At 43.3% G+C, this 20,813-nt stretch overlaps 2 protein-coding genes across 5 annotated transcripts in view; both read left to right on the forward strand.

Annotated features, from left to right (window-relative positions):
* Positions 1-6,791, forward strand: part of ssbp4 (single stranded DNA binding protein 4) — an 86,332-nt gene extending 79,541 nt beyond the window's left edge. The window contains exons 8-17 of one of the 2 annotated variants that reach the window (XM_085152275.1): positions 32-99; positions 1,283-1,347; positions 2,655-2,700; positions 2,802-2,837; positions 2,973-3,027; positions 4,258-4,328; positions 4,550-4,628; positions 4,971-4,999; positions 5,086-5,187; positions 6,573-6,791. In XM_085152275.1, the coding sequence (XP_085008401.1) occupies positions 32-99; positions 1,283-1,347; positions 2,655-2,700; positions 2,802-2,837; positions 2,973-3,027; positions 4,258-4,328; positions 4,550-4,628; positions 4,971-4,999; positions 5,086-5,187; positions 6,573-6,656 (635 nt within the window). In that variant the 3' untranslated portion in view covers positions 6,657-6,791. Of the gene's footprint in view, positions 1-31; positions 100-1,282; positions 1,348-2,654; positions 2,701-2,801; positions 2,838-2,972; positions 3,028-4,257; positions 4,329-4,549; positions 4,629-4,970; positions 5,000-5,085; positions 5,188-6,399 lie in introns of both variants that reach the window. The other variant, XM_085152276.1, reaches the window with a different exon arrangement.
* A 5,109-nt stretch (positions 6,792-11,900) lies between these two features.
* fkbp8 (FKBP prolyl isomerase 8) lies at positions 11,901-20,218 on the forward strand. 3 transcript variants are annotated; one of them, XM_085152279.1, is made up of 9 exons: positions 11,901-12,064; positions 12,604-12,862; positions 12,993-13,162; positions 13,277-13,365; positions 15,831-16,051; positions 16,229-16,401; positions 16,487-16,564; positions 18,463-18,600; positions 18,759-20,218. In XM_085152279.1, the coding sequence occupies exons 2-9, from the start codon at positions 12,613-12,615 to the stop codon at positions 18,843-18,845; spliced, it is 1,206 nt and encodes a 401-aa protein (XP_085008405.1). In that variant the 5' UTR covers positions 11,901-12,064; positions 12,604-12,612; the 3' UTR covers positions 18,846-20,218. The 3 variants fall into 3 exon arrangements, with proteins under 3 accessions (XP_085008405.1, XP_085008404.1, XP_085008406.1); XM_085152278.1 differs by having other exon boundaries at positions 11,902-12,064; positions 12,601-12,862; XM_085152280.1 differs by lacking the exon at positions 11,901-12,064 and adding an exon at positions 12,115-12,342 and having other exon boundaries at positions 12,601-12,862.
* Positions 20,219-20,813: the final 595 nt, after the last annotated feature.

Below are 20,813 nucleotides of genomic sequence, written 5' to 3' on the forward strand. Positions count from 1 at the left end.
TGCCATGCCAACACTCTGTGTTTTATCACAGGACATCCAAACATGGGCGGTCCAATGAGAATGAATCCCCCCCGAGGCATGGGAGGCATGGGCCCACAGGTAAACCACCAGTGTTTTTTTACACAAACGACCAAATTAGTCATATAGAGTAAAACACAAAGGGCCGCGTTACTAAAGCAAGTCACGACAGTGGAGAGTGTCCTTCAGCTCCACCAGCCCACTGCACTCCCACTCAGCAGCTGCCACACAGCCAGGTTTGGTGCCTGGTCTTTAGTTTATGAGCAAACTCTGTGTTTGGTTGCCCTTCATTAGGGGCTTCCATAAAAAACAGCTATAATGTCAAAGCAGTACCTATAAACAGCATGCAGATAATCCTTCTCCTTTGCTGAGCAGGAATTTTGGTTCTGCCAATCTCTTAACTTTGCCTTTAAATGTCAGAAGCGCTCTGACGCCGATCTTGGCTGCGGCCAGAGCCCACCCACAGCTAACGCCAGTTCTACATGTTAAATCCTACTTGCTGACTCCCACCTAGAGAGACAGAGACTGAATGCTTAGAGTGCTATGAGCAAGCCACCACCAACACATATTTTTTTAAAAGTGGTGCCAAAGACGGTGCTGTCGGTTTCCTTTTATCACTTTAATTTGTGTTAATGTTGTTTTTTCTAATACATAAGATGCTTAAACAGCAGCGTCCTTTTGAATTACCATTACAAGACAGCTGCTTCATTCTGCACCCAGCCACCGCGCGCACACACACACGCACACTCTCTCCCCGTGCCCTTCGTCCCCTCTCTGTGCCACCCTGGCTCGGTGACTTTGGCAGTGAGCGTACCAGCAGCTGGTGTGGCATCTGCTCGACAAGTGTAATCGTCTGCTGAACAAAACTCTTCCTCTGAGTGGAGCTGCTCTCTGGCCTGCCCCCCTACTCACTCACTCAGTCATACACACACACACACATACACGTGTCCAAAGACACACGTGTAGCGCCAGCCAAAGCAGCCCACTGGGCAGCGATGAAAACATACACGCAAACACGCGGGAGGGCGCGCACACATAGAGACACTTACTGTATACAGAGACTCACAACATGTGCAGAGTGCGCAGGCACTTCCACACACAGCTGTCCTCTTTCACGCGCAGCCCACACACAGCTCATACATCCACATAATTAAACACTAGTTAGTGGGAGACATGATCGTCGCTGACCTTCATTAAGATTCAAACCTTTACACAGAGCAGGTGCGAGGCTCGGTGCTGACTGTGTGTTCATCTCTTTGTGCAGAACTATGGCGGAGGGATGAGGCCTCCTCCAAACTCCATGGGGCCAGGGATGCCCGGCATGAACATGTTAGTAGACTGTTTTTCTTTTTATGGCTGTAAATTCTGTATATACTTCTGTATGGTAATGTTTAAATCATCTAAATAACGGGCAAAAATAGTAGTAATATATAAGAAACCCCAAATTTCATCTCAAACCAGCTTGGTGACAGATGAGGGAAGAAGAAACATCCCACAGAACCATCAGGCAGAAAAAAGACACACTGAAAAGAGATATAAAGACTTACACTGGTTTAAGGTAAAAGTAGAAAGTCAGGATAAGCTCTCCGATAAACGCAGACTTTAAAGATGTCAACGACATCAGAGGCCTTGTATCCTGGATTTACTCTGACCCTGACACAATGGGTCTCTGGCTAGGCACCGGCGCATATGGCAAAGAAATTTCAAATGAGAAGAATTAAATAAAATAGTGGTGTATAGGGTTACAGGGCATTTTCCTCATAATGCGCATGCACGCGAGTTTTAAGACGTCCTGCAGGAGCTCTGCACTTCAGGGTCACTGGGCCTAAGAGAGAAGTACAACAGAGTGTCATTAGTAAAACTATGGGAAAAAATCCAGTAACCACGAATGCTGTGACCCGGGGGAAGTATGTAAAATCATACTGCAGCTACAAATGAGCCCCGAGCCACACCGTGCTTTATGAGTGTGGATAAAGAGACATAGTAGCTATTGATAGGTGCAGCCTGTTTGAGAGATAATGTGAAAATCATTATAAAGCTGAGCCAGACACCCACAAGGCACCAGAGTTTGTAAAAAGTATTGTGATCAATTGTGTCCAATGCTGCGCTCGAGTCCAGCGGTGCCAGATAAAGAGTACATGCCTGCTCAGAAGCCACTGGGAGATCGCTGGTGACCTTCAAAAGAACAGTCTCTGTGCTGTGGTATTTACCGATGCCAAATAGAAACTTTGCAAAAATGGAATTATTTCGTGGAGCAAAAACATGTAGCTCAGACATCTTTTCTTTCAGACGAAAGGCAGATTGGAGATGATAATTCTCCAGGAAGGTGTGATCCACGTTAGTGTGGCTGCACAGAAACAGTCAATGAAATTTCAACCCCAAAGAGTAAACGTGGCACTTAAAAAACAACAAGTCGTCTTCTGTTTCAGAGTCTCAATGCTTGTCCTGTGACTGACCGTCACTCCAATAAAAAAGTCCTTTCCCTCAGTAAAGTTCCCAGAAAGCCGAACAGGCAGGTTTCTAGATCATTCCTGCACGTCAGCTGATGAACTCTACTTTTGCAATAATCTCTAGAGTCCACGTACATAACAAATAATAAAACTTCCCCTTTATCCTCGTACCTGTCTGCATTTCAGGGGTCCTGGCGGAAGAGGTCCGTGGCCGAACCCCAACACCAACTCAGTGAGTCACACCCTCTCACATCTTCACGTCCACGTGACCGAGTGCATTTACAATAACTGTGCTTTATGTTGTGTTTCACCCCGGGTCTCTCCTCCCCACAGATAGCTTATTCATCTTCATCTCCAGGCAACTATGTGGTAAGTGTCCCGTCACGAACTCGTGTTCGACCACGGGCCATAAATTACCTGTCACGCTGTGATATCTAACAGGCGCGCTGCCGTCTAGATGCACTCGGTGCTCATTTCTCTCCCTCGCTTGCTCTCACCCCTCAGGGTCCTCCGGGGGGAGGCGGCCCACCAGGAACTCCCATCATGCCTAGCCCTGGAGGTGAGTTATACATTTCAGTTTCCCTTCAGGTTTCTGCTTTAATCCGGTGCTGACTGAAGGAGGGTTTGTCTAAGAAACATCAAATGTGTTCTCCGTCAGATACACATTTCTCTCTGGGAGACAGATCGGGCTCTAAATACGTGAAGAATTGAGCCTTTAGGAGGAGTTTTAAGTGTAAAACACTGAAAAATGGAAGAAAATATATATTGCACTGAATGTGCTTTTGTTGGAACTCTCAAATGTGATGTTTCCTTTGTCACACTTTTTTTTTTTAACTTAAGGCGTAGAGTGAAAAATACTCGAGTGGAAGCAGAGGCATACAATCAACTGACTAATCCCTTTCAGGTCTGACCCATCAATAAGGTGTCTCTGTGGAGGATTGACTGCAAACAAAACGCTGCGGGCGGTCGTCCTGTAGATGTTCTGTTTCTGATGGCCCGTGAAAAGCTTCTTTTTGTGTTATATGCACGCCGCTATTGTGATATGTTGCGGGGCAGCCCTTTGCAGTCCTGTTCGCACCTACACTGAGAAGGAAAACATATTCCACTGCAGTCACACACACACAAAAGTGCTCTCCTCACTCTGGAATTAGCCCCCTTCCTCCAGTCACGACAACAAAAGCCGCATTCAGGAACACTAATGGGCAAGATTTCTCTACCCCATGTGCCGTGCATGCGCTCTGTCCATCTCTGCTCCTCGTCTTTCAGCTCGTCATTCATCTTTCTCGTGCTTTTCTCAGTTATCTGCTCACAAATTTCTACCTGCAATGTCAGATCAAGGTCACCTCACTCTTCTGAATCTTTTAAGAACAGACCGACTCGCACGCGAGGAGCGACACAGCGTGTACTGGTTGATGCCAAGTTGCCAGGGTGTCCGTATAACAACTAATCTCCTTGTTACAGGAATAAGATGGGTTTCTTTGACTGTGCGTTGCAGAGAGCAGCGAGTGCATTGACTGGCAGAAAGAGAGGAACTGATGTTTTTTCAATTTCTTCTTCGGTGGTGGTCTTTGTCCTGTACTGTAGCAGAAACAATTACACCAATCGTAAAATTGGTGCTGCCTATGTGTCTTCAGTTTTCCCCATTCTTTACCTCAAGGACCAAAACTTCTTTCAATAATTTTTCATGGATTTTGCGTATAAAAAGAGGCAGTTTACCTGTAAGTGCTTCCCAGGCTGGGGGAAGTGAAGCACAGTGAGTCTAAACATCCACCTGCTCTTCTGTTCGTAGATTCAACAAATTCAAGCGAAAACATCTACACAATGATGAACCCCATCGGCCCTGGTGGTAATAGACCTAATGTACGTATCGACGTTTGGCTCAGTTTTCATATATTTATTTATTTTCCTTTTTATAAACCAGTCAGCTAACATGTTGTGTTCCCCAAGCTGCAAAAATACTGAGAGACAGTACCTTATTTAGCTGTAGCCGTTTTGTCTTAAAACCCTCTGATGGTAATTTTTGATCTATTATATTGGACTATAGAAATAAAAATGACTGACGTGCCTGTTTTTTGTTTTAGTTCCCAATGGGACCAGGTCCTGATGGGCCCATGGGTGGAATGGGTGCTATGGATCAGCATCATATGAATGGATCACTAGGTGCGTACCTAAAGATGCGGTACAGTAAGCTATGAGCCCATACACTGAATCTTATGACACTGAAAAGCTTTTAAAAGGTGGACTCTGCCCTCTAATGGCAGATCAAGGAAGTGTTGTCTCAGTATTGAGCAAAGGGAAAATTGATTAGTGGGGCAGTGAGTTAGGCCAATTGATCCTGTTGATGTATGAGACATGATTGTTGAAGCCAGCTGAGTTAGTGCTCATCTGTATGTGTAACAAATAGCTTAATTAAAAGCCATTAGTTGTTTAAGTGCAAGCAATTTCTGCTAGCTCTGGATATCCTGCACTGACACTGTTTTTCTTTTTCCTTTTCTAATTCAGGCTCTGGTGACATGGATGGGTTGCCAAAGGTAAGACTGTCCGTGCCTGCATGTCTCTCTTTGTCCGTCTGTATGAGTTCTTTATTCTCATTGGTGCGTTTCGTCCACGTTTGTAGAATTCTCCCAACAATATGGCAGGCATGAACAATCCTCCCGGCACTCCGCGGGATGACGGCGAGATGGCAGGCAACTTTTTAAACCCATTCCAAAGTGAAAGTGTGAGTACCGTGTCGTATGACACACAAAAAAACCACTCAAAGTGTTTGACACAGATTCCCGCCGGCATGAGACTCACTCACGCCCTCCACGTTAGATGATCGTAGCTGCCAATTGTCCACGGCGACCTGGGGGATGGTTTTCTAAAGACAAATATAGATGGAGGTCTGAAGTGATCCATTTTAGAAAGCTGGCAAGTCCCCTGCCGTCTCAGGCAGGATTCATTTACCACCAGACTGAAGTGAGACGTTTTTCAAAATTAAGACATGACAGTCACGTGAAACTACTCCTTTTGCTCCAGAACATCATTATGTTAACAGACTGAGAGCTTTGAAGATGTTTTACTATGAAAACACAGGGTGGAGAGTGTAACAGCACAAAAATCTTCTGTCAGCGTGAAATCTCACCTCGGTGCAGATATGTGGCTGAGCTGAGAGCTGTGATTTTTAAATATGGAGGGCCTCAGTGTTACTACAAGCTTAGATGTAGCTTAGACTGGATTTAGTTGGCTTATTTTTGTTAACATTAAGAGACAGAGCAATGAAAACCTTTCATTTCCTCATTGCTCAGTTCAAATCTGTGTTCAGATGCCACAGATGATCCATATCCTGCTGCTGGTGTTTGTCAGTTTTATTAGTTTTATTGTATTTTTACTGATCCGTGCATGTTAATCACAGTCTCCTGTGAACTTGTGAGTTAGCTGTCAGGAAACCTTGTAGTGCTGCCTTGCTTTACGATGATAAGAGCTAAATTAACACTGTGTTGTTTTTCACACAAAAGTCTCCACGGTTTGGAAATCTGCCCCCTGCACAGTCCTTCGTGTCACGCCCCATGTTCCCAGCTTTGTCCGACTCTCTCGCAGAAACACAGCATGCACACACACAAGCATGGACAATAACACACATCATGCCTTCTCTGGTGCATGGAGTGATTGCCGTAGCGTGATTAATGTCAGACTGTACCGTCACTGTGATCTGAAATTCCCTCACATTTTCTCTCTGGGCTGGGCTTCGCTCTGCTTGCTGAGTTTACTGACATACAGAATAAACTAGAAGGAGCTTTGTGTACTGTTTGCTGCTGAAGGCTGGTGGACTTGACATGGCATTTAGTTTAAGTAGCTGAACTGCTTTTATATTAAACTGGATAGTGGAACAAGTTAAATATAGTATTAGCTTATCTTTTCTCCCTTGCTCTCTTTTTCTCTCTCTTTACAGTATTCACCCAACATGACGATGAGTGTGTGATTTTTTTTTTTTTTTAATCTTTTATTTTATTTTACTTTTTCATCTCCCTTTATCTCAACCTCCCTTTCCCGTCCACCCTGATGCGTCTTGCATTACCCTCCTCCTCTTCCTCCTATTCGTGGATGGTGTGCTGTGCCACACAGCCCCTGGGGATTCCCCTGGAAGGCAGGATTCGCCTCAAGGCCCCCAATCCCACCAACACCTCCAAACTGGGTGTAAGAACATGAAAAGGCCTCCAAGCAGCAGGAAGGATCTCGTCTTTGCCCCGTCGAGGGTCCGAGCGCCGTGAGACCGCGAACCTGCCCCAAGCGTGTCTTTTTCGCATCCGAAACCTGCCCTAGTGGGTGACGTCCAGGCCCAACCGTCACCCTGTTCTCACATCAAGCTGATTAAAACTGACAAGGGCGCGCAGCAGTCCTCCGACCCGGGGCCGAGAGCCCTCATCTCTGCTCCTGTGACAGGATTGGTTAAAAAAGATGAACTGATGATGTCATTTTGGGGCGAGAACGGTTTTCATTCAGTGTTTGTATTTTTTGTTGTTGCTGATATTATTGTTCTAATTTTCATAATTGATATCGTTTGATTAATGTAGTTATGATTTCCTGTAAAGGGCACATTTTCTCTCAGCAGCAGCAGCGACGGTGAAAGAATAAGCACACGCTCGAAAAATGCACAATGATTTTCTGTTTACGTGATTTGATTTGTTGTTCGTCTCGTTTCTGCCACCGTCAGCCTCGCGTCACAAACCTCCTTTAATGTTTGTCTCCTAAATGTGTTCCCCAAACTTCACGGGAAGAATATCTGGGTAACCGAGTTGTGTTTTCAGGTACAGTGTGTCTGTAGATGCACCTGACGATCACACGTCTAACTGTACTGTCTTAAAAAGTAACCCTTCTCTTAGCTTCCTGCTCTTTTGCTGGTAGAAAACGGCTCTGATGACACCCTGACGTGATTGTCAGGCGCCATTTTTAATTCAGAAATTTTGTGAATCCACTCGTCTCCTCTACGGATTGGGTCTTTTCTGTAAATGTAACATATTTAGCTTGTACTGTGTTTTCTTTTCTATCTTTTGTTTTAATTATTTGTTATTTACAAGTCGTCTGTGATTCCTGGAACGTGTTTCCCTACCCTTCATCCTCTTGCTTTGTTTGATTTCACTGTTTTTATGGACTCCAAGTGGCCCCTTTTCTCCTCCCAGGATTCATTCTGGTCCATCCAGCAACTCCTTTTGGGCTGGAAGCAAATGTGGGAGACACTCATTTGGGTTGAAATCACAAATCCTGCTGGGTCCACCTTCTTAACTGTGCGTTAAATACCTGCCTCTGTGGAGTTCCCATCAGTGAGTCCCACATGTGCGGGATAACGGACCCGTGGGAGCGCTGATGGGCTGGGAGTTGATCGTAAACCATCTAAAGAAGAGGATTACTTGCAATCAATAAGTTTCCATTTTGTTTTTGTTTTTAATTTCAAATGTATGAAATTGATTTAAAAAAATAAAGCCCATAGAATCTGCACACAGAGACGTCAATGTCACACAGTACACTATTTAATTTGTTTCTGATAAACGCTCGCTGTCACCGGTTCAGAGGGTAAACTGTTTCTTTCAGTTGCTTCGCAGCTGTTTTCAAACCAACGACAACTGAGCAACCAGTGTTGCCTCTATGGGTGGTGGTGATGTACTTCTCAATTTCCTGATATCAATGTGAACAGTTTGTACACAGCGTTAAACAGGGACATCTCCAGGGTCTGGCCGTTGGTGGCCTGGAAATCACTCAGTCCAGTGTTCCTCCTATGTAGTGACACATGCCTCCCACACCCCTCCCCCCTCCTTCCACACCCCTCACCCTTTAATTTCCCTTTTTGTAAATACTGTATAATGCATTTTGATATCATTGACATGTTTTGATATGTCAGTCACTACCAATGAATACAGCTGAAAGTAAATTATAAATAGATCTGTCCATGTTTTTCATAGTGAAAGGATGCACTGACTATTTGGCTCATGTGGCTAAATTTCTAGAATACAGTAAACATGGCTAAATGTATAGAATACATTGACATGCTTAATGCAAACCGTACGCTAAAGGCGTGCGTGGCGGGGAGGACGGGACAGAGAGGAGCAAAGAGCCGCGGCGTCCTCGCTCTGCCCTCCACTCCTTTTTTTTTGGTTTTGAAAAATCGTGTGAATAGTTTTTCCAGAAAAATGACAAAAAAGGGCATCTTCTCACAAAAAAAAACATGTGACCTCATATTGCAGTTTTTAATATGAAGGATTTTTATCAATTTAAGAAACTTTTAAAAAGGAAAAAATACTTAAGGAAACCTCATTTTAAATTAAGAAGATCAAAATGTAATACTTATGGGGAAAACTGTGTCCTTTGCTATTCGCTCCTGTAATAGCGTTGTATAGTTTGAAGCTCTCTCACTGATCCTCTCTCAGTCCTCTGTGTATATCGATCGTCGGCCATCTCTGTACTTCTATTGTGATGTATAATACTGTACCATTAGGAAGATTTGCTGGTCGGGCGGGGGGGTTGTATTGAGACGGGGAGGGGTGGGGAATCGGGGTAAGGGCGTTTAACGATTCTCCTGTACCGTTCACGGTCCTTTCTGATGACACGGCAGTATTCAATATGAAGCAGTCTGTCTCTTGGGTTTGCTTTGTATTTCATGGTAGGATAGTTCAGAATCTTGTCTTAGGGACTTAGGTGTCTTGTGTAGGTAATAAAGATGTTCTTTGTATGTTTCTTTATATTGTAAAGTTTCTTTAGACTGAAAGAAAAACAGATAATTTGCTTATCAAAAAAGAAACAATGCATCAATAATAAATGTCATTTGATTTTTCCTTGTTGTTTGACTCTCTCTCCCTCTTAGCGCTCATTTAACTCATCTTCCATATAGTCTCGGGCAATCGCTCTTGAGTCATCCCTCGTTTCTTCATATTTTGCTTCCAACGAGCCGGGCTTTTATCATATTTTGAAAGTGCGCTTGAGCAATAGTCCTGCGGGCTTTCTGAAGAATTTTCTACGTTTTTCTTTTGACATCGACTACAGATGATTCATTCAAGAGAATCCAGGCTGTGTTGAAGAATATAGGTGGTCATACCAAATACTTTAAAGCCTCTTCTGTACTGTATTTCCATCTATGTTTTCTAATAAGGTGCTGCAGTTATTTCCCATTAACCAAGCCTGAGGGGTGACTCAAGACTTTTGCTTGGTTGTGATGATGTTAATCAGTAAAAACATATTTCCACTGGAAACATCTTTTTCCTGGAAAACTTTACATCAGCATTGTTTATTTGTGTTTGGATGAAACGCATGTCTAGCCATTGTGAATATGTAAATAACAGTTTTAAAATCATTATTCAGAATCAGTGTTGGGACTAACGCGTTATTAAGTAACGCGTTACAGTAACTACGTTATTTTTGTGGTAACGAGCACGGTAACTAGTTATTATGCCAAAATCAGGAACGCGTTAGTCGTTACTGGGATTTAGATAGGGTCGTTACTCGTTACTTCGTGTGGTGGCTATCGCGGAGCTTCGACAGATTCAGTAACATTAGCAAGTGGTGGAGGCCAGCAGGTGGATGAGAGAAAGGGGACGCCGAAGGAAAAGAGACCCGAGGCGGCCGCCGGTCCGAGTGTGAACTGAACTTCAGGTAAGAAGTTATGACCTGCAGTCTATCTGGGTCAGATATAAACCAAGTTTAGGTGGAGTTTATTTTCGTTATTCTGACTTTTTCCGTACTGCGTACTAGCTAGCATGACGGAGTTTCTATACAGCTGGGTGGGTGCTATGAAGTTAATCATGTTGAACTTTATTTTGTTCATAAGTTATTAGAGTTGCCAACCGTCCCGTCTGGTATTAAGAGAAAATATTAAGCGTTTTGAGGTGAAAAGGAACAGTTTGTCCCGTAATTCAGCTACAATGAAAAAGACACAAAGCTGGAGTTATTCTGTGTCTTTGCTGCACAGCTGCCTCTTCTTCTTTCATTCTGCCCCTCCCTCTCCTGTTTCTACTTCAATCATGAAAACTGATCAGTGATCAGCTGATCGGCTTTTCTCTCTTGTTTGTTTATCGGTCACTTTGCGCCAGAGAGAGGAAACCAGCCGATGTCGCGTTAAACAACAGCAGCACGTTTAAGCTTGATCAGGTGTTGTTATAATTTATTTAATATTAATTTCTACTATCAGCTGATGTTTGCTGGAGCCACAGCTGCAAAAAAGCTGCTGGTCATGATATCGGTTTGGTTATCTGGTGAGAGGGAAACATGAAGATGAAACCAGGAGATGTCCTTACTGAATCATCAGAGCTGAACAGGTGATGGAGAAACAGGTTTACCTTTTAGGTGACATGAATGAGTTGAAGGGAAGTTATGAACTGTTTCTGAGAGACAAATAACACCAGGATCCTTTTTTTATGTAGCTGACAGCTGGTAACTGTGCAGGGGCGGATCTAGCAAAGTTTTTGCCAGGGGGGCCAGGTAGGGCATTAACAGGGATAGGTGGGCACAAGGAAATACTTTTCTTTCTTATTCTCATTTAAAATATCTAGCTTTTAAAACATAATTATCTGAATCTTACAACAAACGATTGATAGATTGATGCATATATACCATCAAGACAGTGTACATCACTGTCACAACAGCGTTTGTTTTCATTCAAAGGCTTTATGAGTTTTCCTATAATGGCGGGCCAGTCTCTAGTCAAAATGCCTGGGCCAATTTTCTGTCCCAGTCCAGCCCTGTATGCAGCTCATCTGCAGTCTGGTGTTACCTACATCTTCCTATTCAGAAGGCAGAATTTCCGAGTTCTGAGTACAATCAAAGCACCACGACTGCAGTTTTTGTGTTGGATGTAAAAGGCGCACATGACACTGTGACGTAGGCTAGAATCATGGCAGCAGTCAATGACGGTCCAGGCGTGGGATTTCTCTCGTGGAAATATGCACATTATCTTTTCCTTTCTATTGGTAGGTGGCACAATGCACTTGTGGCAAGTAAGCAAGCTAGAAGACTGGCAAAGTTATGGAAGCAACACATTAACAAGAGAATTCTGAGTAAAACCAAAGTTACTTTCCCTAGTAACTAGTTACTTTGAAAGTAACGAGTAACTTGAAGTAACTGAGTTACTTTTGATAGAAGTAACTAGTAATGTAACTTAGTTACTATTTTAAAGTAACTTACCCAACACTGTTCAGAATAAATCAAAACATTAGAGAGCTGCACACAAAGTCTTCATGTGTAAATTCACCCACTAAATCACTGATACAAACTGTTTTGTTTTGTTTTGTTTTTAATTTAATACATTTTGAGTGTTCTTAGCTTTCAGTGTGTTCGTCGGTGTTTTAAACTAGCAAAAATAAGTCATTTTATATCATTACAAATAGCAGCTGCAGGCGTACATCGCTGCCTCTGAGGTAAATTATGAATAAGCATGAAACATCCAAGGTTAACAGGAAGCAGCCTGCTTGGGGCTGTTAACAGATCGGGGCGAAGTCAGGTTGATATTGGTATGCAGCGACACATCCAGGTCTCACTGGCTTCATGTTCTCCAACAGCAACCTAACTTCAGCACTGCGAGCTAAAGGAGACTGCTCAGAACCAAAACACGGCTCTTCACAGACAATTTCAGGGTAAGTGTCCGGTTGTTTTGATACAGGCTTTTTATTATAAAATCCCTAACTCTGACTCACTCCACCGGGGTCGGTATAAGCAGTGATAAACACTCAGAGACAGTAAAAAATTGCTAATTTAATGTTGACAACTAGCAGCTAGCTAGCTGTACATCCTCGGCTAACGTGTGCTAGCAGCAGCCTGCCATCCGTGTGGGAACACATGACAGCAGAGCAACTTGTTAGAAACTTCTCGAAACGTGTGGTTGGCTTTCTTGCTGTAGAACAACAGTTAACATGTAATGTTGAGGTGAAATCGCATCACGTCACGCTAAAATGATCAATAATCCCGATCGATTCAGAGCGAAAGAAGGTTTTATTTCAGTGCTGTTAGCCTGTAACAAGCTCAGTGGTGTGTGACTGACAGGGGATCTTTAAACACTGTTTTTGGGCTTTAATCTGAATTGGACTCCGTGTTTAGGGAGGGCACACACATTAAGAGTTAGGCAAAGGATCATTTTTGACGTTGTCTCCCGTCTTTTTTTTTTTTTTACCAGAAGGGTCTGCTAATGACTGACAGAGAGGAGATTATGGAGTCGGATAGCCACGATAATGCGCAATCAGCAAAGAAGAACAGCAAAACGTCGCTGTTGGACAGCGGAGAAGACTTCGAGGTTTTAGATGAGGAAGACATTGACGACGACGAGCCGCCTCCTCTGGAAGATGCCGGGGAAGGGAAGGTGAAACCCACAAATTCAGAAAATGCAAACGGTGACCCCGACCCTACAGGTCAAGTCGATGAATGGCTGGATGTTTTGGGTAGGTAGGACCCATGATGTGCTCAACAGTAGTGTAGGCTGTGCTGCACTTTCCTTGATTAGTGATGGGCATTGAGCCTGATATGGACAGTGGTCAGTGTTGTAATACTTGTAACTGTGTCTGATTCCAGGTAACGGGCAGTTGAAGAAAAAAGTCCTGAAGGAAGGCAAAGGGCGAGACAGTCGACCACAGAAAGGACAGAATGTGAAAATCCGTCTTAAAACGAGCCTGGTGGACGGGACTTTAGTAGAGGAGAAGCCTGATCTCGCTTTCACTTTGGGAGATGGTGATGTAATCCAGGTAAAGACCTGTTAGATTAGTTTGTTAATGGTCTTTGCAGAAGTTTGTGTGCAGAGTTTGCACACTTCATGTGTGATTCCTTATTTTTCTGAAGAGAGCTTTTCTCCTTTTCAGGCACTGGATCTGACAGTCCAGCTCATGGCGATGGGAGAGGAGGCGCTCATCCAGACTGATGCCAAATATGCATATGGTGCCAGAGGAAGGTAAGGAAGTGTTTGAGGCTGTTTTTGCATGTTGTTATTTTTAAACTCTTTTGCATCAAAGTTTAATAATGGCCCTCTCACAATGCTAATTCATTTAAAAGTGGGTTTCAGTTCACTGTCTTGTCCACTTATCTAATGAAGCTTTAGTGACTTTCTGATCACACTTTGGAGAGCACAGGTCTTGGCTTGTGCCACTGTTTCTCACAATAGTTTTTAGAGTTAAGTGAGGGTTATCGTGGCCGATAAGGCTGTATCGGCACATAGCTAATATTAGCCGATCTATTGGTGTGGTTCTGGTTTATAAAGAGCTTTATCTTAACCAATTAAAACAGAGGAATCCTTCTACAATAATGAATAACAATAATAATCTCATAGTGATTTAATATTGTAACAGGAACAGGGAAAACCCAACAATCAAACAACAAAAATCAAAAAGTAATTACCCCCTAAACCTGATAACTGGCTGTTCCACCACCAGGCATTTGTGATGCCTTCAGTGCGTCTTTCACGTCACTGTGGAGGAACTTTAGCCCACTCTTCTTTGCAGAAATGTTTTAATTCAGACACATTGGAGGGTTTTCCAGCATGAACGCCTGTTTAAGGTCACGCTGAAGCAGCTCAGTCTGATTTAAGTCCAGACTTTGACCTGGACACTCCAAAACATTCATTTAGTCTTTCTGAGCCAATCAGAGGTGGACTTGCTGCTGTGTTTGGATCATTGCTCTGCTGCTTGATTTCGCTTAAGCTTCGGGACATGAAGTGATTTGCGGACATCCTCCTTCTGGTATGAAGCAGAATTCATGGTTTCCTCAGTTACAGCGAGACGTCCTGGAGCAGCAGAGCCCCCCAGACCATCACACTACCACCATTGTGTCCACCTGCTGCTGGGATGTTCTCGTTATGAAACGCTGTTAGTCTGATGCAGATGTAACAGGACTCAAACCTTCCAGAAAGTTCAGCTTCTGTATCATCAGTCAGAAGATTTTCCCAGGAGTCTCTGGGATCATCCCGCTGTTTGTTGGCAGATGTGAGACGAGCCTTTGTGATCTTCTTGGTCAGCAGTGGTGTTCTCCTTGGACTCTCCCATGAAGGCCATTTTTGCCCAGTCTCTTTCTTATGGTTGAGTCATGACCTCTGACCTTGTTGTTCTGGTTCTTCTGTGACCTCCTGGGTGAATTTTGGTTGGCCACTCCTGTGAAGGTTCAGCACCTTTCCCAGTTTCTCCATGTGTGAATAATGGATCTCTCTGTGGTTAACTGGAGTCCCAGAGCCTCAGAAATGTCTCTGTAATCTTTCCCAGACTGATGGATGTCAGTGACTTTGTTTCTCAGCTGTTTCTTTAGATCTTTTAGCCTGCGTCACTTTGTCAGACAGCTTCTATTGAAGTGATTCAGCAGCTCTGACAGTGATCAGGCCACAGTTCATTTATCATTTCACAAGGGGAGCAGTTACTTTTTCACACAGGGCAGGTAGCTCTCATCTTTCTGATTTTTGTTTATATCGCCCATCTCGAGAGAGACACAGAGAGGCGTTGTTGTCTGCCCAGTAGCTGGTGGCATCTCAAAGAAACGCTTTATTGATGCTGCGCATTCATTAAACCTGAGAGTATTTTTAGACTCGCGAACGCAGCAGTGTTTAATCGTCTGACTGTGGATGTATCTAATTACTGCTTGTAAACTTTAATGTAATGTTTTCAATAGCTGCAGAATACTTTTATATAAGAAAATGTAGTAATATGACAATGTAACACTTGTGTGTGTTAATAAAAGAGAGGGAGCGAGTGAGAAGAGTGATGCTGTACCCGTCACTGCTGGTCTTCAGTTCATAAAGAAGTCCATGTTTTTATTTCAGAAGATTTTTAGGTTGTGTTTTTTTTTTTGTTTTTTTGTCTTCATTTGATTATGTGCGTCTTTGATGCAGTGCTACATTGTGACCATAATGAAGTTCCTAACTTTCATATGAGCTGAAAATTGAAGGAAAGGCGTAGTGCTCCTCTGCACTGCAGGCTTTTTCTCTTTCCATTATGTAGAAAAGTGCAGTGGTTTCTTTCCTCGGACCAAACTACCCTTCATTCAGCAGTTTTAATATTGCTGCCAGAGGCTGCTGTTCTGTGGAGATTTTTTTATTTTTTTATTTTTTAAAGCATCTTTTTAGAAATGTAAGTGATCCATCATCAGGACGCCTAAAGAAATATATCTCCAAACGCTGAAGCAAACCTGGATGGCTCTATGCACAGGTTAAGCTAATCTCTAATGCAGACTTAAATGTCGATTTAAAAAAAAACAAAAAACAAACGCATCCAAGCACTACATTTTAAAAAGCTAAACCTACTTTTTACTGTACGAAAAACGGTTTTCCGTTCTATGCGGGGACATGTGACAGGTCCTGTTTCCTGTGTAATCCAGTGATTGTTGACTTTTACTCTCTTAAACCCTGCCTCTGATTGTTTGTCTTTCCCTTTCCAGTCTTGAACCTGCAGTTCCTGCAAATGCTGAGCTGTCCCTAGAAGTGAAACTGCTGGAAGCTACTGATGCTCCAGACCTGGAGCTGCTACCCCCTGCGGAGAAGATTGCCCTGGCCAGCCAAAAGAGAGAGCGGGGCAATGTCCATTATCAGCGCGGAGACTACGCCTTTGCTGTCAATTCGTATAGCATTGCCCTGCAGATAACGGAGTCTAGTTCTAAAGGTGAGATCTGCCGATGCTCACGTTGACAATGCATTCCTGTAAATTTGGATTTGGCTGTTGTAGTGAAAACACATTATTAGCTTAACCAGTGTTCCTCTAATGTAATGACGCACCATTTGAATAATAACTTGCACTGTTCTTTTTTTTTTTTAACTTCTTCTTTTGTTCCTGCTGTAGTTGACATCACCCCCGAGGAGGAAGAGGGGCTTTTGGATGTGAAAGTGAAGTGTCTAAACAACATGGCTGCTTCTCAGCTGAAACTGGACCACTACGATGCAGCGCTCAAGTCCTGCGTGTCAGCACTCGAACACCAGCCAGACAACATAAAGGCACTTTTCCGCATGGGCAAGGTGTGCGTAGCTCTCATGCTTTCGGTTTCCTTCTGTCAGTAAACTCGTTGGTTCTCTTATTCAAAGGTACCTGTCTTTGCTTTAGGTGCTGGCCTTGCAAGGTGAATACACAGAAGCCATCCAGACTTTAAGGAAGGCACTTAAACTGGAACCAAGCAACAAGGTATTTTTGGCCATCCATTCTCTTTCTCTTATCTTTATCAGGGTCCTGCGGGCGGTTGGGTGAGCGCTATCTCAGCTACATGAGGGGAAAGAGGCGGGGTAGACAGGTCGCCAGTTTGTCGCAGGCCTAACACGGAGACAGACGAGCGTTCACGCCCACATTCACACCTATGGGCAGTTCAGCATCACCAGTTACTTTGGACTGTGAGGGGAATCCAGAGTACCTGGAGCAACAGTGCTAATCACCGCTGCCCCTACTTTTGGACTCGTGTGATTAAATGTTGGCTACATGTTGTGGTGTTGACAAATAACTGTGTTCCTATGGCCAGCAGATGGGGCTATAGGGTAAAGTATCTCTATTTGTAGAGCCAATTGATCAGTTTAATGGGTCCGTCTCCAGATTGTTGATGTGAATAGGTTCTACTCACATCCAGCACATAAACACTGTTTCTGTTCTGCTTATACAGCCGGGTATACGTGGTTCTTTGGCTACGCGAGGCCGTTTGACGAAGCTCGTCTAAACGTGTGGGCTTCTTGGATCAGCTGTAAGCTGCAGCAGCTTGGTGCTCGTGCCCAGAACTCCCCACTTCAGTCCTACACAAATCTGTCAAACAGCACATGGCCTCCATACCTCTTTTCAGCCAACACACACAGTGCAAGTATAATGGAGTGTTTCTGCGGCTCGGGTGAATTGCTAAGTTAATGGGCCTGTGAGAGTAGTTGGGGAAATGCAGCTAAATGTCTGATATCTGCGAATCTGAAACAAGTACAGAGGTGTAGCAAATGGAATAAACCAGAGGTATTAAAATGAAACGTACCAAAGCTATATTTAAAAACAAAGTAGATTAAGAAACTGAATTAAACCAGGGGGGGGAAAGAATTCAGATTTCATAAGAGTCATCATTTTGTGTCACCATGTTTCTAATTTGGTGCTATATTTCCCTTTTTAATGCTAAAATATGCCACAAAAGCTGAAAAGGCTCCTTAAATAACCCGTGTTCTAACAGCAAGAAGCGTCAACAATACCGCGGCACTCTCGTTATAATAAATGAGGCGGTCTTGGACAGGCGCAGGCGTATGAAGTGACAGGATGACGCACTGTCGTCCTCTTCTCTAATAGACACACTGTCTGCTTTTTTTTCTTCACTGGTGTCAGCCATTCACACCCCCATCTCAAACTCGGATGCGTGAGAGATGATTTTCCTGTCTATTTACTTTTTTGAAATGACATGCGGATATGATGGGTCCAATTTAGACGGCCTTCGAACGTCTCAGCACAGCGTTTGGACACACGTGCTGCTAGAACAGGATGTTTCGTTTACCCTTATCATTTGTCTCAGGGACAAGTTAGTCATCTGTCAGTTTTGTGTCTTTGGTGAACGGTTGATAGAACCATTGTGGCGTCTTAGGTTGAAACTGACAAATCCTCTGTGTTGAAACATTTCCACAGACAGAATACACGGTTAAGTGAACATTACTGTAAACTCAATCTTTGATCAGGTTGTTTTACTAAGCAGAAAAAGTTTTTGTGTCTGAAAAAGCTAGTTTGCTTAGTCATTAGCAAGTGACTCATGTAGCAGACCATCCTGGAACAATAACTAGACCCATATCCTGGAATAATTGTCACCATGTGGGCAAAATGATTTCTTGGAAGACAAAAACATGCATACACAAATCAAATTTCATGTTTCACCAGGATTCGATTATCTTAAGTGTTTCATCAGTACGGAAAAATATTGGTCGTATTCCTCTTGCAAAGTTGTGTTTTCTGCTTATTGTCGTCCTGACGTACGTGGGACGCAGAAATCGGCACTCCGGCTGCGTGTCCTGCACGTCAGCAGTTGTGCTAGACTGAAGAGCAGCTTTGAATCGTGTAATTGTGTCGCCTGTTGTGTGCAGACGATCCACGCTGAGCTCTCCAAGCTGGTGAAGAAGCACTCGGAGCAGCGGGGAGCAGAGCAGGCCATGTATAAGAAGATGCTCGGTAACCCCTCTGATAACAGCAGCACGCAGAAACCACGCGCCAAGTCATCATGGGTGAGACTGTCGCTAAAAAGCTGAGTTAAAGCTGTGGTTCGCAGACTTAATCAGTATTACCAATAAAACAGGATGTGGAGTTTTGTTTGTTTGAGCTTTTCAGTGAGTCAACAAATCATTCGACTTGCTTAACATGCACTCTGTTTCTGTTTCCCCAGGGTCTCAGCTGGAAGTGGCTTTTTGGCGCCACTGCAGTAGCCATCGGCGGCGTAGCCTTATCTGTTGTCATAGCTGCTAGAAATTGATGCGAACCTGTAGCGACGGCCTGACCAGTCCCACGCAGCGGGCCAGCCGAAACACAAAAGCACATCTGGCAGTGCCTTCTGACCTTTGGTCAAAGGAGGTGGAAATGTCAGTCGGTCAGTTGCCTCTTCGCCGTCACTCTCTCCTCTCTGCTATGTTTGAGAACTTTGTGACAAATTCGACGTCATCGGTAATGATGTAATATGGGAGATGTAATTCCAACCTTGTAAATGTGTAGGTTTATTAATATCTGTCGTTTTGAATCTTTTCTTTTGCTGCCATCGTTTTTCCAGTCTGGTAGTTCAAAGCGATTATCGGAACGCTGAAGCGAAAAGTGTAAAAATAGATTTAAGAAAAAAATCAGCTGCTGTGAAATGTTACCATTTGTTGCTATAGTTCAGTGTCAGATTGTGCATTTGAAGTAATATTTATTATGCAAGAGATACAATTTCACTTTCTAACGGCGCACACACTCACGTTTCTAATGATGCTCTACATTGTGCACTACCTCTCTGACCCTTTGTACTGATTCTACACACATACACACTATTATTGAAACACCTGTAGAGCAGTACTGCGGTCTTTGGATATGTTTAAGTTGGTGGGTGTACGCTGAACTTTGTGGGGGTGCGGAGAGATGGTCTTAAAATTGTGCCCACGTCATTAGGAACTGCGAAGGAGCCTGCAAGTGAGAAACGCCTCACGAAGAGTCGCAGGTAACGCAGACACCTCTCTGAAAGCAGAGGGAAAGCAACAATCAGAGGCAGCATACATTATTTAGCACATGACTGCTGGATTACATTTTAAAACCAGGAGATTTATTCATGCTCGGTCATGTGTACCATCATTCAACCGCCAGAAAAAGAGAAATATATATATATATATATATATATATATATATATATATATATATATATATATATATATATATATATATATATATATATATATATTTATTTATTATTATTATTTTTTTCTCCCCTAATTGAGATGCAGTTTTTCCCTTTAAAGTGACAGCAGAGTACGGTACAGGTAATTTCTCAGCAGATTGGTTAAAATGGAGTTTATTTTTCATTTTCAGTAAATTATACCTCAGTATCACAATTAAGACCAAATGTTGAGTGCGTGCGTAGGTTTTTTTTTCCACCTTTGTAAATTTTTTTTTGTGTAGTTTGCCTTAAATTAAGTTCCATTTGGTGTTAATTTATTTTACTGCTTTCCTACCTAGAGTAAATGCGACTCCAGTAAATCTGTGCTTTCATCAGAGTAGCTGGTAGCCGCATCGACTCGTAACACTTGCTGATCAAAGTAATTATGCCATTCCATGCATTTGTTAATTTTGTATTGATCCCAATAAAACATGTCGGTCATGAGACTACGGTTTCCTTTGTGTGTCACTTTCTGCAGTTGTGTTTCCCAGACATCGACGGTTGCACTGATTCATAAAAGGACTGCAGCTGCGCTGCTGCGTCCATGTCTTTTAATAGAGAACGTAGAGAACATGCTCCAGATCATCTGCCTGTTTTCAAGTCAGAGTCATAGTTGGGCAGTTCCATTCTGAGGTTCCCCTTAGCATCTCCTATCCAAGTATCCTCCTCTGTCACACCAGCCCTCTGCAGGTTCTCCTTCCCTATATTCATGATCCTCCTCTGGGCTGATCTTTTCCTCCTGCCTGGCAGCTTCATCTTTATCATCCTCTGTCCAGGATATCCACTCTCCCTCCTTTGCACATGTGCAAACCACCTCATCTCTCTGACTCTGAGCTGTCCCTCTGTTGGACTCATTTCCTGTACTTCTTTCATCACAGCAGCTCTCACTACCAGCTTATAAACCAAAATCACCTACTTCTATACCTCTCTTGTGCTCATCCGCCTCGTTTCCTCTGCTCATTGCAGCTTCGCTGTTCCACCTAACCCCCTCCCATTCACACACAGGTATTCTCTCTTGTTCTTGACTTTTATTCCGCTTCT

This window comes from Neolamprologus multifasciatus, chromosome 23 (genome assembly GCF_963576455.1).
Source record: "Neolamprologus multifasciatus chromosome 23, fNeoMul1.2, whole genome shotgun sequence".
Classification (NCBI taxonomy): domain Eukaryota; kingdom Metazoa; phylum Chordata; class Actinopteri; order Cichliformes; family Cichlidae; genus Neolamprologus; species Neolamprologus multifasciatus.

What these genes read in the sequence shown, in the direction of transcription:
- fkbp8 (XM_085152279.1), top strand. Translation starts at nt 12,613, where the DNA reads ATGACTGACAGAGAGGAGATTATGGAGTCGGATAGCCACGATAATGCG. An exon ending in AACGGAGTCTAGTTCTAAAG is followed by an intron (nt 16,052 to 16,228) that starts GTGAGATCTGCC and finishes TTCCTGCTGTAG; the next exon opens with TTGACATCACCCCCGAGGAG. An exon ending in CACGCGCCAAGTCATCATGG is followed by an intron (nt 18,601 to 18,758) that starts GTGAGACTGTCG and finishes CTGTTTCCCCAG; the next exon opens with GGTCTCAGCTGGAAGTGGCT.